Here is a 16,824-nt window from a genome sequence, read left to right as displayed (position 1 = left end):
TGCTGCAATAATGTGCTTACAGGAGCCAATTTATTCTGCCAATCTAAGGAACTATTCTTTTTTTATCTGCATCTATTCTCTGGAATTTGCCAGTTAAGTCCTTGGAGAACAGGATGACTACAGCCATTTCTTAGAGGTTGTGTGATAGAAAACATTGTGAACATTGTGAAAACTACCTTGAGAAGAGTTTGTTCCTATAGAGGTGTTGCTTTTTTGAAAGCACGTTTTGTAAAATTAGTGTTATCCTTCAGCAACATTATTATCTCTATTCTATGGAGCACAGACTTCACCAAGTTAAACTATTGAGTCGGATCATTTAAACAAAATCTTTAAACTTGCTGTCTTCAGACTTTGTAAGACATCTTATGTTGCTTCTGTCACGGCCATATTACACCGTTTACCTCCCCTTCTGCATCTCGCTGTTTGCACTGTCAGGCTCAGTTCTCTCTAGATGTCAGTCTTTCTGCTCTTACGTGTCTTAGCTAAATCACTGCTAATACCCATGAGTTCGCTCCCTTTTGTAAGTGATTTATTTTAAGTCCTCTTCTGTTTGCAAGGGAAGAAATGTCTATAAGGATTGCCCCACTCGTGTGATAGGTTATTTGTCCCCGTAGGGTTTTTGATAAAGGTGACGTATGTCTTTTGACCTTGCAGAGCTCACAGCAGTATTTGACAGCATTAAACAGCCAACATAAATGCATATGCTGTCACGCATAACGGAAATTGATGGCACAAAGTTAAAATGTTTCCTTCATTCCTCTTGTTAGGATCAGTTTGTGTAAATTGACTAGTTTAAATTCCACTAACTCCTTCTCAGCGTTCTGCAAGCCTCAATCCTATTCTCTATCTAGTCAGCAAATATCTTGAACCGCTTAGCGCAGTATTACACTACAAAAACATCTACCTTGAAATTGAACCTGACTGAAACTGAATTTCCACTATTCTACTCCACTCTAGTTACTTCCCTGGCTTAGCCCTGTGGGTGCTGTATCAGTTTCAAACCTGCCGCCTTAATCAGAGCTAGGGAGAGTGGATACAAAACACAGCAGCAACATCACAGTCTAGGCTGGGAATACTGAATGCAAAATATGGACGGGTCACAATCTCATGACCACAATAACGATGGACAAAATATTAGAAGGTAGGTTTCTATACATTTTCTCTACCTAACTATATAATTATATAAACACCCCCCCACCGCCGGTAATAAGTATGTCTTCAAGGTACGTAGATGTGGAATTAAGAACAGGAAACCCCTGCCTTTCTCTGCGGGATCGATCCCCTGTTCGATATTTTAACCCTCATTACTGTGGTCACGATATTGTGACCGGTTGATATTTTGGATTCGATACACCTTACTACAATCAACACCACAGTTGCTGTTGAAGCAAGGTCAGAGGTAGGAGAAAGTTGGAAGGAATTACATACATCCTCCTTTAGATCCATTCTCCTTTAGGGATAACAACCTTCGTTGTTGTCATTATCTTTACTTGTCGTAAGTGGTCAATGCCAATGATGAGAAAAAACTGGAGGCTGTAAATTTTCAGCTGTTCCATTTTCATTCCTGTGAGGTACGCCCAATCTTTTTTCCTTATTTTCTTTCTTTGCTTTCCTTTCTTGTCTTTATTTATTTCTTTACATATTTCAAGTGGAATCAGTATGTGCTTGCAATAACCTTTTTTTGTAGGATATGAGGCTTGGTAGAGGGTACCAATGTTCATGGCGTGGATCTTGTTTAACTGGCATCCACACTTTGCTTTAAAGAGGAGGGTAGCCGGTTACGCCTTTTTGATCCCCTAACGCAACAACCTAATGTAACTTTAAACATCGCTCACCCCTCTGATTCCAAACAATAATTACGAATGATGTAGAGGCAGCCATTCGAAATGCAACTTTGTCAGCCGAAGAAAGACATCTGTCAAAACGTTTTGACATTCTCAAACTTCTTTCATGCTGTTTTGGGTTCATCAGCGTGATTGTACTTGACATGCTTGAAAGTAAGACAACTCTGTGGTCGTGCACTCACAGTGAAAATTATCACTCACAACAGCCTTATAACCATATATATTGATGACATTCAGGCTTAAAGCAAGCAGGAATAATTGGTAAGCATTTTCTAACACACTTACCCCCACTTGTTTGAATTCGGAGGCTCCAAGCAAAACCTGGAATTAATGTCAGATTAACAACGTTATTTGGTACACAGACAGGCTTCACATCGCAAGGTATACTGTTTGCATGTTTATCAGTCTGCTTATGAGATCCATTCTTCAGATACAGAGCTGCAACATATCGCGAATTGAGCCCTGAAAACATCATTTCGTAGGTGAAGTGGTTATAGTAAGTTTTCACTTAGCAGTTTATCATACTTGTAATCATGACGCCACAGTATCCCTACTGTGTGTATTTTAGGCAAACCGGATGTGTTGTCTTTGCCAATGTTTCTTGTTTTATCCACCATATCCTTGAGGTTGAATGGTATTATAATGTTTGAGCCTTAATACTCTCCTATCAGTCACATTAAACTGATGACCACAGAACGGGGGCAATGTGAATGGAATACATGAACATCTTTGTCACCTGTCTATCTTTTGCTGACCACCTTGTGTTTCCACCGACAGTGCCTTTAAATTACAACTTTTGTTTGTGGTGTTTGCTCAAGTCTCTGAAGCTAAACGCGTTTCTCGGAGTGATTTTCCTTGCCCATAGCTTGTACCTGTTTACTCTGTTTTTCTGTTTAAATCCGTCGATGAACTGTGTAGTGTGTGTTAAAGTGGAATATATGTGTCTTCTTCGCTCCTGTTTTAGTTAAATTTAGGCTCCATTTAAAAGTAAAGTTTAACTTGTGAACATGATGTATTCTCTTCCTTCAAGGCACGGGCAAAATTAGAAATGAGGGAGATATCTACAAAAGAAGACGCTGAAGATGTGGTTGAAATAATGAAGTTTAGGTATGTGACCTTTATGCTGACAGCTTAGATAAGATGTGGGACTGAACGATGTGATATGTTTTGTCATAAGTACATAGTGTAGTGTCTGTTTTAACGCTGAATGGTTGTACGCAGATCTTTGCATAGTTCTTTGATTACCTTTTGAATACTCCACTATTTTTTGTGTCTCAAATTGGCTAATATTGTAGTAAATCACGGATTCTGTGAATGTATAACCTGTTTTTGAACAAAATTCTGCCAGGTGATTTTTTTCTTCCCGAAACACCGTAATAAAATAATTCAGCCACTATTTTTTGTCTCAAATTGGCTACTATTGTGGTAAATCATAGATTCTGTGAATGTATAACCTGTTTTTCAACTAAATTCTGCCAGGTGATTTTTTTTCTTCCCTATACACGGTAAAAAAGTGTACTGTTGTGCCCACTGCAAGCGTCAAGACCAGTGATTGCTAGCAACTGGTCATGATAACAGACTGCCCAAGATGTCATTTTATGTCTGAATGAGACCGCTTTGGCTAATTATAGAGATGATGTTGTGCCAAACAAAAGAGAAACAAAAAATATACAGAGAGGAATTTTAGCTCCGTCCCTTTGTTCAATAAACCTTTTAGGGCACCTCAGCATTTAATTGGTCACATAGTTTTGTAAATGTATGTGTAGACAGGTGCCCTCTTTATTGTCAGCCTTCTTTTATTTTAGCAACTTATCGGTTTGCTTCCTTGAGACACTACTTTGTTAGAGTGACATTCACTGTTTGGCTCAAGCCATGGGTCAGTATATACTTAGAGTGGGCTGCACACTCTGCCACTGCTCTGACCACTTCAGCAGTGACCAATTTACCTTTCTCTTTCAGTGCAACCAGCAGTCTCAGACCCATTGGTCTTAAGCTTCTACAAGAGTTTTCTCTCATTTTCTCCAAAGGTGAGAACTTCTCTTTACATCTGGGGCCCAGTAGCTAACATAATGGAAGAACACCACCAGTAGCCATGTTAGAGTGGGGACAGAGGTTGACATTTCAACTTGGATGCAGAAAATACAGATGAATAAAAAATAATAGCTGCATGGAATGGGCTGTGTGTATGTGCCCGTGAGAGGCTGTGACAGGTGCCTTTGGGCCTTAGCATGACTCTATCTGTCCCCTGGATAAGCCTATATATGGCTGTCAATGGAATCAATTAACCCCCAACCCCTCCTCATCTCTGGTATGATGGTGATAGATTGTTCTATAATGGTGTTTTTGGCATGATTTGGACATTGCCTTGTACACCCACAGCAAGAGGGTACCTGCATTTGACATAATTCTGGGACTGATAAACTGGGGGCAGTTATTAGCTGATTGTGGGTATCTGTGGAATCATGGTGCCTAACCCGGCATAATGATTTTACTTCTTTCCATAATGTGGACTTACATAATGGTACTGCAACTGTGTAATGATGGGTAAGATGTAGCAGTAGTAATTCCTGGCATATTGCGGGCATCCTTGACATAACAGTATAACCCAATAGAGAAGTGCTGGCACTTACATTCATGATACAGTGGTACCAAGTTCTGGCATAATGCTTGTCATATTGTAGATATTCAGTTCCATGTGCTGCAGTTACATAAAAGTAAAGCTGTTAATAGTTGACTGAAACAATAATTTTGACCATCTGTTTCGAAGTCATGTGGATGATGCCCTATAGGGAATCAAATTAGACATATATACAGCACTTTCCCGAGGGTTGCTTCAGTGTCGATGAAAACCTTTTTGTATGGCAAGAAGCGATAGAGGTGTCTCCACCTATAGAGGCAACTCTCATCCATACTGATCTCTTCAACAGTAATCCTCACAGCTGCAGTAGTTCATTCTTATTTTCCACTCTTCCCCAATAGACCACCTTACTTTGCATATTCCAGGTTACAATTCAGGAGGATTCTTCCACAGAGAGTAAGCAATAGTGCACTGCTCCCTGTCAAGGACTTTGTGTTGGCCGTTACTACCTCATCGCATCGCTTTCGGGACCTGCAGATGGCAATATATAACACCCAAAAGATGGGGCTTGGATATGATGAAGTCCTATCCTTGAGTTTGTCTAGGAACCACCACAAATGCCACAGCAAAAGATTACTCACCACCATCAGGAACTCTTGACAGGCTGGTTAATCAAAAGGTTAAACTTTTGAGAGCCAGAAACATTTATGAAGAAATGTATGAAATTGTTCACCAACCTGGGTCTTTCCATCGAAATCTCAGCCTTGATTTATGAGGTCAATCCAGTTCCTAAGCACCAACCTGAACATCAAGGTAGGCATAGACTTCCTATTAGAGGAAAACATTGTGTGCCTTGAATCCTTCACTCAACACATCCAAAGGCTAAAATCAGTATTGATTCTACTGTTTAAATAATTGCTGGGCATGATTCAGCTTGTCTTCCGCTAATTCCTTTCCTCAGATTGCGGATATGCACATTTCAAGAGAAACCAGATGCACAGGGAAACATCGCCATCTTCACCATCTTTCTTTGTGAGGCAGTGAACAAGTGCTGCACCATGATTCAGCATTCTTGAGTTTATCCCCGTGGCTGCAGAACCCTGGAGTTTGTTCACTTAGATATTCAGGAGGATTTCCAAGATATCTTGGGCAATACATGGCTTCTTCCACTATTAAAGTTTATCCAGCCAGATGCAGATATTTCTGCCTATAGTGTCAGGATTCTGTTATACAGCCATTTTAACATAACTACGTCACGTAGTATGTTTCCTCTGGCCTCCGACATGCATCCATTAAAATTAACATCGCAACTGTCTCAAGGTTTAGAATATCACCCTGTCAACAAGAACAATTAAATAATTTCTAAGAGGTATGTTAAGGGAATTTGCCTTCATGAGAACTCCTATGCCTCAGTGGGAATTAAGTACTGTCCTTGGCTAGTTAAGGAAGGATCAATTTTAACCTTTTCATAAGGCAGACATTTAGTTTTTGCCATGTTACTTGCTCTCTCTTCTGCTAGAAGGATCCATAAGATCCACACTTTCACCATCAAGCCACTCCTTTTTTGCACTTTCTAAAAGTCAGTGTTCTTTTGCTCACCATTCCAAAGTTTATCCTAAAGGTTTCTACATCCGTGAACCAGTTACACTAAATCAAACTGTGATTGGGAGACGACATTGCACTGCTGGGACATTTATAGGTGTTTTAAAATCTGCATTGATCAGACTAAACAATTCAGACAGTCTAATCCAATTTTTTAGGCTTTTGGCGATACCAGAAAGGGTATCCTCTCTGAAAGCAAGGAAACGTGTGATGGATTTCTGCAGCCATTGTCTACTTTCTTTCAACAGCTGCGCTCCTCCTGCGATTAGAGTTAATGCCAATCCTCTTGGAGGCATAGCAGCTACTGCTGCACCTTATGCAGGGGTTTTTCCGTGGGGGACATCAGAACAGGAACTTGGAAAAGTTACCACAGCTTGACAATACGTTACTGCTTCAATGCTGATTCTGCAAGAATTGCCCATGTTGGCCAGTTGGTTGTTCATTATTTCTTCCATTAAGGTGAGCTTTTTCTTGGTTGCCTTTTCTGTTGATATTACATACTATTGTGTGCATTTTATATGACTGGATTATTTAGTGGATGCTGCTTACTATTCCTATTCAGGCAGGTAAATATATGAAGAATGCAATGCAGGAGCATAAAAAATAAGTGACTTTCACATAACTATAAGTCTCCAGCGTTGGAAGTTTTCATGTATTCACGTGTTCCTCCCTCCTCGCTATCAGAGGTTTGAGTTATTATCCTTTCACACTAGTGCGATGGAAATCTGAAGTGTAGAAATCTCTTGGGGAATGGACTTTTTGTGCATCCTCATCCTATTGGCTGGGGTTTGTGTCTTTGCTAAGGTGAGCGCGCAATCAAAATTCTAATTGTTATGCTACTGAAAGGTTATGTGGGATCCTAGCTGGATAATAGGCAATGATTCAAGCATGTGAATCTATGAAAGTTACTAATGGAGAACTGTAGCTATAGGTAGATAACTTATTGTTTCTTTCACTTCTTGTCATTGGCAAATTCAAGCCTCCATATTCATTTTACATCTTGATACATTAGTAAATTAATGCAGGTTCTTAAGAAGCTCTTGGGTAAAAGTCTCGTGGTTAGCCTTCTGGTGGATCTCACCTCACCACAGCTGCCAATCTATTATTATTTTCTTTTTAAGTTTTAATTTATTGGGCAATATAACTTTACGCATATTTACCCCTTACTCATCCCTTTATTCAAGACTGATGAAAGGACCATTGTACACAGTCAGACACTCTTCCGGCTTCCTTGGATATTTTCTCTAGTATGTTCTCCTCCCTCTTTATCTTGGATGTGATAAAGGCTACTCTTTATTGTTGTCACATGCTTTGTAATTTCAAACAAAAACTGCTTGATCTTATTACACCTAAGGGTGAAAGCTTTCACTAAAGCTTTGTTGCAAGAATTTTAATTTAGAAAATTATATAATTGCTTGTGAGAATGTTTTTTACATGTGCCACGATTTGCTATGATCAATATGTTGCCTTCTCAGATAACAGAACTGATCAGTGGTTTCAGAAGGATTGGGGCGTATTTCTTGTAATATAGACCCACAAACCCATCAGCCCCATTGCCTTGTTCATTTGCAAGGATTTGATTATTTGAATAAGCTTATTGTGTGTGATAGGACATTCATTTTCCATAAGATTATGGTGTGTAATAGGACATTAATCTTTATTCCTCTGGTCAATGGACGTTCTAGAGAATGAGGTTTTTCTCATGTAAGAAGGCCGACTCTGCGAAGTTGAGAAATTCCCCTGTGCACAGCTTGCTATCTTTTTGCTATTAACTTAGAGTCCAGAATGGTGTCTGCTTTATTAAGTTTTCCAAAACTTTTTGCTTAAAATGTAAAAGAGATTTGCTTAGCATTAGGAGTTGCAAGTATATTAATTATTTAAACCCTTTTTTTTTTTTTAAACTATTTTCAAGCACGTTGAAACGAATTGCAGTACCCCGCAGCCCACCCCAGTGCAACAACATAATATTGCTGTTAACATTCCGTTACTTATTCAACACAACATCTTGTCTCCAGTGATTCCCATTTCAAACGTGCCTCGTGCCCCTGCCCCTTCCAAGAACTGTCCCCATTTGTGCTGCATCCGATATCACTTTTTCATCTGATAGCACCATGTCAATCTCACATGTCTCCGGTCATTAGACCTTCCACCATCTTCTCATTCATGAGAATGAATTCATGTGCATTTCCTCAGCTTCCCCCATTCAGTCATCAGATTATTGCATCATACCTCAAAGCAAGGGCATGTGTTGTGTGGCCAGTACATTCATATACACCTTTTTTAAGGAGCAGTGACAGTACAGTCATGGGTGTAATCCCAACACTCAGGGGGTCATTCCAACCCTGGCGGCCGGTGATAAAGCGGCGGCCAACCCGCCAACAGGCAGGCGGTCAAAAAAAAGGTATTCTGACCCTGGCGGGAACCGCCAACACAGCTCGCCACTTTAACACTCCGACCGCCACGGCGGGACAAACAAACAGCTCGGCGGTCACCGCCAACAGCCAGGCGGCAGACAATGTACCGCCCACCCTATCACAACTCACCAATCCGCCACCTTTTCCGGGGCGGGAGCCCCGCCGATAAAAACACGGCGGAAACAGACTACGAACGGGAAAACGCTCACCTATACACACTCCACGAGGAAGGAGGACAGCATGGAGCCCGAATTACACATCCTACCGGCTATTGTCTACCTGCTCATCTACCACGAGTACGAACGCCGGCGCAGACGACAACGGTGAGTACTGCACCTACGACACAGGGGAGGGGGGAAGGAGGAAAGCTTACGGGCACACACATATGCGACCCCCCCCCCCCCCCCAACTATCTACACACCAATGCAGAGCACCAAGTCACAGTGACACCACCCAAACCCCCCAGAATAATGCAAAGACATAATTAAAGTGAGAAACAACATTTGTGTATATAAGAGGTTCTTTGAAGTCATGGTAAAATAGCAATATGAATTGTAAAAAATCAAGTAAGAAAATTTCGAAACCGATAAACATAGGCAATAAGTCCTGCACAGTTACCTAAATTTCCACTGTCCGTGGGCCAAAGTGTATCAACACATGGGCAAAGCCCACACAGGAGACCTGAGTCCGTTGGAGAGAACACTGCTGGGGCATCAGATGACAAAACTACCGGCACCTCAGGGGGAAGGGAAGGGGGGGCACCTCAGCCACATGAGTCCATGACGCCAAATCCACGAAGGGTCCACCATGCCCACTGTGCCATCCTGGGGAGTGCAAAGCCACAGTCTCACAAGTCTCTACAGTGGGTGGGTTGCCCACTGTGCCATCCTGGGGAGTGCAAAGCCACAGTCTCACAAGTCTCTACAGTGGGTGGGTTGCCCACTGTGCCATGCTGGGGAGTGCAAAGCCACAGTCTCACAAGTCTCTACAGTGGGTGGGTTGCCCACTGTGCCATCCTGGGGAGTGCAAAGCCACAGTCTCACAAGTCTCTACAGTGGGTGGATTGCCCACTGTTACATCCTGGGGAGTGCAAAGCCACAGTCCATCAGGTGGATTACAGAGACCACTGGTCATGGAGGAGGCATGGTGGGCACAGTGAACCATAAACAGTGCCTGAGACGGCGGGACCCAGCGCAGCGGTGCATGACATGGTGATGTCCAGCGGAGCGTTGCTTGACAGGAAGGGTCCAGCGGAGCGGTGCTTGAGACGGCGGGGCCAGCGGAGCGGTGCTTGACAGGAAGGGCCCAGCGGAGCGGTGCTTGAGACGGCGGGGCCCAGCGGAGCGGTGCTTGACAGGAAGGGCCCAGCGGAGCGGTGCTTGAGACGGCGGGGCCCAGCGGAGCGGTGCTTGACAGGAAGGGCCCAGCGGACCGGTGCTTGAGACGGCGGGGCCCAGCAGAGCGGTGCTTGACAGGAAGGGCCCAGCGGAGCGGTGCTTGAGACGGCGGGGCCCAGCGGAGCGGTGCTTGAGACGGCGGGGCCCAGCGGAGCGGTGCTTGACAGGAAGGGCCCAGCGGAGCGGTGCTTGACAGGAAGGGCCCAGTGGAGCGGTGCTTGAGACGGCGGGGCCCAGCGGAGCGGTGCTTGACAGGAAGGGCCCAGCGAAGCGTGCTTGAGACGGCGGGGCCCAGCGGAGCGGTGCTTGAGACTGCGGAGCCCAGCGGAGCGGTGCTTGAGACGGCGGTGCCCAGCGGAGCGGTGCTTGACAGGAAGGGCCCAGCGGAGCGGTGCTTGAGACGGCGGGGCCCAGCGGAGCGGTGCTTGAGACGGCGGGGCCCAGAGGAGTGGTGCTTGAAAGGAAGGGCCCAGCGGAGCGGTGCTTGAGACAGCGGGGCCCAGCGGAGCGGTGCTTGACAGGAAGGGCCCAGCGGAGCGGTGCTTGACAGGAAGGGCCCAGCGGAGCGGTGCTTGAGATGGCGGGGCCCAGCGGAGCGGTGCTTGACAGGAAGGGCCCAGCGGAGCGGTGCTTGAGACGGCGGGGCCCAGCGGAGCGGTGCTTGACAGGAAGGGCCCAGCGGAGCGGTGCTTGAGACGGCGGGGCCCAGCGGAGCGGTGCTTGAGACGGCAGGGCCCAGCGGAGCGGTGCTTGACAGGAAGGGCCCAGCGGAGCGGTGCTTGACAGGAAGGGCCCAGCGGAGCGGTGCTTGAGACGGCGGGGCCCAGCGGAGCGGTGCTTGAGACGGCGGGGCCCAGCGGAGCGGTGCTTGAGACGGCGGGGCCCAGCGGAGCGGTGCTTGAGACTGCGGGGCCCAGCGGAGCGGTGCTTGAGACTGCGGGGCCCAGCGGAGCGGTGCTTGAGACTGCGGGGCCCAGCGGAGCGGTGCTTGAGACGGTGGGGCCCAGCGGAGCGGTGCTTGACAGGAAGGGCCCAGCGGAGCGGTGCTTGACAGGAAGGGCCCAGCGGAGCGGTGCTTGAGACGGCGGGGCCCAGCGGAGCGGTGCCTTTCTGCACGGCGGGCCCTCTTCAGCGGTGCCTTTCTGCACGGCGGGGCCCTCTTCAGCGGTGCCTTTCTGCACGGCGGGGCCCTCTTCAGCGGTGCCTTTCTGCACGGCGGGGCCCTCTTCAGCGGTGTCTTTCTGCACGGCGGGGCCCTCTTCAGCGGTGCCTTTCTGCACGGCGGGGCCCTCTTCAGCGGTGCCTTTCTGCACGGCGGGGCCCTCGTCAGCGGTGCCTTTCTGCACGGCGGGGCCCTCGTCAGCGGTGCCTTTCTGCACGGCGGGGCCCTCGTCAGCGGTGCTTGTCCAGTCATCCAAGGGAGCCAGACCTGGCCAGGACTCCCTGCTTAGTCGCCCTCCGACCGTGCAGTTGCTGGACCCTTCTGTGACGGAGTCCTGGGCCCGTGGGTGTCCTCCCTCACACCCGGGATGGGGCTTGTGGGGCCCTCCTGGTCCGCGCCCCTGCTGGCTGACTTCTCCGCCCTGCTGCCCTTGCCCTCCTTCGATGAGGCTCTCTGGCCCTTGCCTCCCCTGGATGTTGTGGCAGGTGACGGCCCAGGACTTTGCTCCTTGGGGGCAGCCGTGTCAGTCTTCTCGCGGCGGCCCCTGATTTTACGGGTCCTCTTTCCAGGCGGGGGGCTGGCTGTTCCCTTGCTGCTGGCCGATGTATCTGTGCTGGGAAAGGGTGGACTCCAAAACCCGTGCACAATGGTGACACTTGAAGCAGGGCTGGTGGTGGCTGAGGTGCTCTTGGGACTCTTAGCAGGTGGAGGGGGTGGGTCAGGTGGGGCAAAGATGTTAAGTTTGGAGAGGTAAAGTTTTTTAGGACCAATGTAAAGGTTAGGTGTAGTGGGTATGGGAGTGGAGGAAGAGGATGTGGTTGTAGGAGAGTCAGGTGTGCTGTCTTTGGGTGCAGGTGCTTGTGACGTAGGCTGTCGTGAGGTGGTTGGCTGTTGGGTGGGTGGCTGTCTGCGTTTGTGTGTCTTGGAAGAGGGGGTGACAGACACAGTGGGAGAGGACACGGGACGTGTAAATGGCAGTGGGGGTGGTGACTGCACGTGTGCGGACTGTACTGGAGGGTGTGCTGGTGATGGAAGTACTGGCTGATGGTGGTGTGCATGCAGGTGTGAGTGGAGACGTCACAGGGAGGGAGGAGGGAGACGAGGAGGAGGGGGACACAGGGGTGGTAGTGACTGTTGGCATGTCTGCATATGGGTGTTGCTTGGGTGAATGCTTGTGTGATCTGTGGTGCTTATGTCTGGATGAGCTGCCCTTGGGTGTTGAGGTGTGTGCAGGCTGGTCTGATGGTGTGGATGGGATAGGCTGAGGAACAGGAGACAGAGACAGGGTGGAGGCAGTTAGAAGAGGGAGGCTGAAAACAGGGACAATGGCTGCCGTCAGTGCTGAGGCCAGAGCATTGAACGATCGTTGATGGGCAGCCTGACCCGAATGAATGCCCTCCAGGTATGCATTGCTCCGATGCACCTCCCTCTCTACCCCCTGGATGGCATTCAAAAGGGTAGACTGCCCAACAATGATGGTCTGTAGGAGGTCAATGACCTCCGCACTGAGGGCAGCAGGGGTAACAGGGGCAGGGCCTGAGGTGCCTGGGGCGAAGGAGATGCCCGCCTTCTTGGGCGAGCGGGCACGGAGCGAAGGCTGAGGGGCTGCTGGGAGGGCGGAGCTGGTGCGCTAGGGAGCTCCCTTCCGAGGACGTGTCGGTGTCGCTGGTGTCACCACGGGTCCCCGTTGTGCTGCTCCCCTCGCCCTCCGTATCACTGGTGACCTCGGTGTCTGTACCATGGCCCACCGGGGCCTTGTGAGTTGCAGCTCCCTCGTGCTCCAATGCCAATTCTCCTCCGCCTGATGATGCTAATGCACACATGCACAAGAAGACAAAGAAAAAGGGTGGGGGGAGAAATAAAAACAGGTTGAGTGCATGCATTGTCAACACCGTTGGCGGAGAGGACAGACACAGGAGCCTCATGCACTACGCCGCGCAATCGGGGTACACTACTCAGTACTTGTGACTAGGCCAACAGGTCTATGGACAACATATGCGCACATGGGTGATGCTGGACCATGGATTGCTGTACTTGGCACCCTACAGAGGTGGGGGGCGGGGGCACAGGGCCATGCCTAAAGAAGGGGACTACACTACAGAAAGCGCCCTGGCCTAATGTCACCCACAGCCCTCCTCCCCCACCCAGGCACCTCCACTGCGCGTAGAGATAGCAGTATGTGCTGGTACTCGCCCCCTTGTGTCTGCTGTGATGTCCTCACGCGCCCATCCAATTCGGGGTAGGCCACCGCCAGGATCCGGGACATCAGGGGGGTCAAGGTACGACTGGCACCCCTCCTACGTTGGGAGGCCATCCCCAGCAGTGACTCGGCGGTCTTCCTGGTCCCGCGGCGGATGTCCTCCCACCTCTTTCGGCAGTGGGTGCCCCGTCTTGTGTGGACCCCCAGGGCCCGGACTTCCTTGGCGATGGCATGCCAAATGTCGACTTTCTGATGGGCGCTGACCTATTTGACATGTACAGGGTGGGAAAGGAAATATCAACATTTTTCTGCATGTTAGATGTGATTGCCCCCCCTCCCCAACCCTGCCATGTGGCACATGCTCTCATCTGTCGTGCCTTGCACTCCTCATTCGCTCCCCACCCCTCCATCTTACATCCACCATACACAACCCAGGCATAGCCCATTCAACGTGCACCCACTGTACTTACCTGTTGGTCTGGAGGACCGTAGAGGAGCGCATACTGGGGTAGGACCCCATCCACAAGTTTCTCCAACTCTTCTGAAGTGAAGGCAGGGGCCCTTTCCCCAGTCGCAGCAGCCATTGTATCTCCCAGACCGAGGTCACAGCAGCACTTGCAGTATAGGTCCTCTCCTGTGGATGATCAGGTCTCGAGTGATTAAGCAGATAGAAAATGGCGGTCACGCCCGCGGCGGTGCGTACCGCGACCGCCGGCGCACATCGTCATTGGCTCCTGAGACCCATAGGGTTCAATGTTAACCAATGCTGCTTTGCGCCGCGGTCTTCGACCGCCTACCGCCACGGTGAGCCACGCCAGCGCAGTGACCTCACATCCCATTGTCGCACTTCACAGGTCAGGCAGCCGCCATTTCAAGGGCCCACATGGCCTGATTTCTACTGCGTCACACAGGCCTAGGCCTTGCATTGCCACTCATACAAGCCTTTCAATGCATTGCGATTCGTGTACTGTGCAAGCTGTGGGAACGAACCTGAGGGTTGCTTGACTCTGTGCTCCATGTTGTCCTTCCTAGGCACCGTCCGCTGGCACTTGCGAGGAGAAGGATGAATCCTCCCTTGTACCGACCGCTGGTGGACCTGTCGACAATGGAAGAACGACATATTATACTTCAATACCGACTTGACCGAGCCACTATACATGAACTGTGTGCCCAGCTGGAGCCAGACCTGATGTCCCCATCCGCCAACCCACAGGGATTCCCCCTCTGGTGCAGGTGCTGTCAGTACTCCATTTTTTGGCAAGTGGGTCTTTTCAGACAACAGTGGCCATGTCATCAGGGATGTCTCAGCCTATGTTTTCTAAGGGTGTTGTCTGCCCTGATGAAATACATGCGGAGCTACATTGTTTTCCCTGAGGAGGGTGATTTGGCCACTGTGAAGGGTGATTTCTATGCCCTTGGACATATTCCCAACATCATTGTTGCCATTGATGGGACCCATGTGGCTTTAGTACCCCCAAAAGACAATGAGCAGGTGTACAGAAATAGAAAAAGTTACCATTCGATGAATGTCCAGGTGGTCTGTTTGGCTGACCAGTACATCTCCCATCTAAATGCCAAGTTCCCTGGGTCAGTGCATGACGCGTATGTCATGCGAAATAGCAGCATCCCTTATGTGATGGAACAGCTACAGAGACACCGTGTGTGGCTAATAGGTGACTCTGGTTACCCCAACCTGCCTTGGCTATTGACCCCAGTGAGGAATCCCCGGACCAGGGCAGAGGAACGGTACAATGAGGCACATGGGCGAACTAGGAGGATTATAGAACGGACCTTCGGGGTCCTGAAGGCCAGGTTTAGGTGCCTGCATATGACAGGGGGATCCCTCATGTACTCACCAAAGAAGGTGTGTCATATCATCGTGGCCTGCTGTATGCTTCACAATCTTGCATTGCGACGCCAGGTGCCTTTCCTGCAGGAGGATGGTCCAGATGGTGTTGTTGTAGCAGCTGTGGAGCCTGTGGAGAGTGAAGAGGAGGAAGACGACGGGGACGACACGGACAACAGGGACACAGTTATACAACAGTATTTTCAGTAGCACCCAGGTAAGAATCACCCACGCCATTTTATATTTACTTCTGGCCTCCTGCATCTCTACTTTCTGTGTTTCCCCCCAGTTCCTTTTCACTGATTTGTGACTTTCCCTTCCCTTTTCAGAGCTGTATGACCCACAGCGTGACTTCTGCTTTGTTTGCCCATGGACTAATGCTTATTGACACTGGTATGTTGTCATCACAATGTAAATGAACATTATTGCACCGTTATGTGTAATACATTTGTAAAGAATACAAGCAGACTCCTGACATTTGAAGTGCAATTGGTGATTTATTTTAAGTGCTGCGTATAGGTCCATGATAGTAAAACGGTGATGGGTGGGGGTGGAGTAATGTCCATGGCAGAGTCCAGTTCTCAGTAGCACAGGTGCAATGTCCATATGCCTGTGGAAGGATGGAGCAGGGGCAGTTCAAGGTTGGACAGGGTGACAATGTGGGACAGTGGGATGACATCAGGGGGTATCTTAGGCTGGCGGGGGTCTTGGCATCCTACTCTGTCTTCTTGTGTGATCTCAGGTTCCGCTTGCGGGGTGGTTGATCTTCAGCAGGAGGTGGGGTTCTGGTGGCCTGTCGTGGTGTGGGGGCCTCCTGTCCACTTGCGCCGGCGGAGGTGGTAGGCTGTTCGTCGTCCGGGCTGGTGACAGGGGCCCTTTGGGGTGCCACATGGTCCCGCAATGTGGTGACTATCTGGTTGAGGGCCAGGACGATGGTCCCCATTGGGGGGATGGGTATGTGCAGTGGTCATGCTTGGGTGATTGGTGTCCATGGTTTGTGTTGGCATTCAGGGATTGGTGTTGTGTTGGGTGGGTTGTGCTGGTGAGACATTGGCAGGGAGGATGTGTGCTGGGGGGTTGGGGGAGAGGGTAGGGGTGCGGGTTGGCATGCTGGTGGTTGGGGGGGGTGAAGTATTTGGGATTAGACTTACCAGAGTCCATTCCTCCGCCTACTCCAGCGAGGCCCGCAGGATGCAGGATGTTCAAGACCTCTTGCTCCCATGATGTGAATTCGGGTGGAGTGGGTGGGGGTCCGCCGCCAGTCTTCTGCACAGCGATGTTGTGTCTTGACACCATCGACCGCACCTTCCCCCATAGGTCGTTCCAGCGCTTTCGGATGTCTTCCCGGTTTCTGGGATGCTGTCCCACAGCGTTGACCCTGTCGACGATCCTTTGCCATAGCTCCGCCTTCCTGGCTATTGTGGTGTGCTGCACCTGTGTGCCGAATAGCTGGGGCTCTACCCTGATTATTTCCTCCACCATGACCCTGAGTTCTTGGTCCGAGAACCTGGGGTGTCTTTGGGGTGCCATGGGGTGGTGTTTGTGGTGGTGTGTGGTGTTTTGTGCGTGGATGTAGTGTGGGTGATGATGTTGTGTTCCTCTGTGTGTTGGGGTTTGCGATAGCTGTGCTCTCTCTCTCTCTCTCTCTCTCTCTCTCTCTCTCTCTCTCTCTCTCTCTCGCCTTCTCTCCGAATTTCTAGTAGTGGGGGTTTGTGGGTGATGTGGGTGTGTGTTTTATAGTTGATTGGATGTGTGGGTGTGGTGTGTGTATGTGTATCAGG

The 16,824-nt window shown here is 49.2% G+C and overlaps 1 protein-coding gene across 1 annotated transcript in view; it reads left to right on the top strand.

Moving 5' to 3' along the window:
* Positions 1 to 16,824, top strand: part of MCM8 (minichromosome maintenance 8 homologous recombination repair factor) — a 376,705-nt gene that overhangs the window by 262,415 nt on the left and 97,466 nt on the right. Inside the window, exon 17 of the mRNA XM_069234156.1 lies at positions 2,875 to 2,951. Within this exon, the coding sequence (XP_069090257.1) occupies positions 2,875 to 2,951 (77 nt within the window). The remainder of the gene's footprint in view (positions 1 to 2,874; positions 2,952 to 16,824) is intronic.

This window comes from Pleurodeles waltl, chromosome 5 (assembly GCF_031143425.1).
Source record: "Pleurodeles waltl isolate 20211129_DDA chromosome 5, aPleWal1.hap1.20221129, whole genome shotgun sequence".
NCBI lineage: Eukaryota > Metazoa > Chordata > Amphibia > Caudata > Salamandridae > Pleurodeles > Pleurodeles waltl.
Note: the sequence above shows the minus strand (reverse complement) of the source record. Positions and strands in the feature narration are given on the sequence as shown.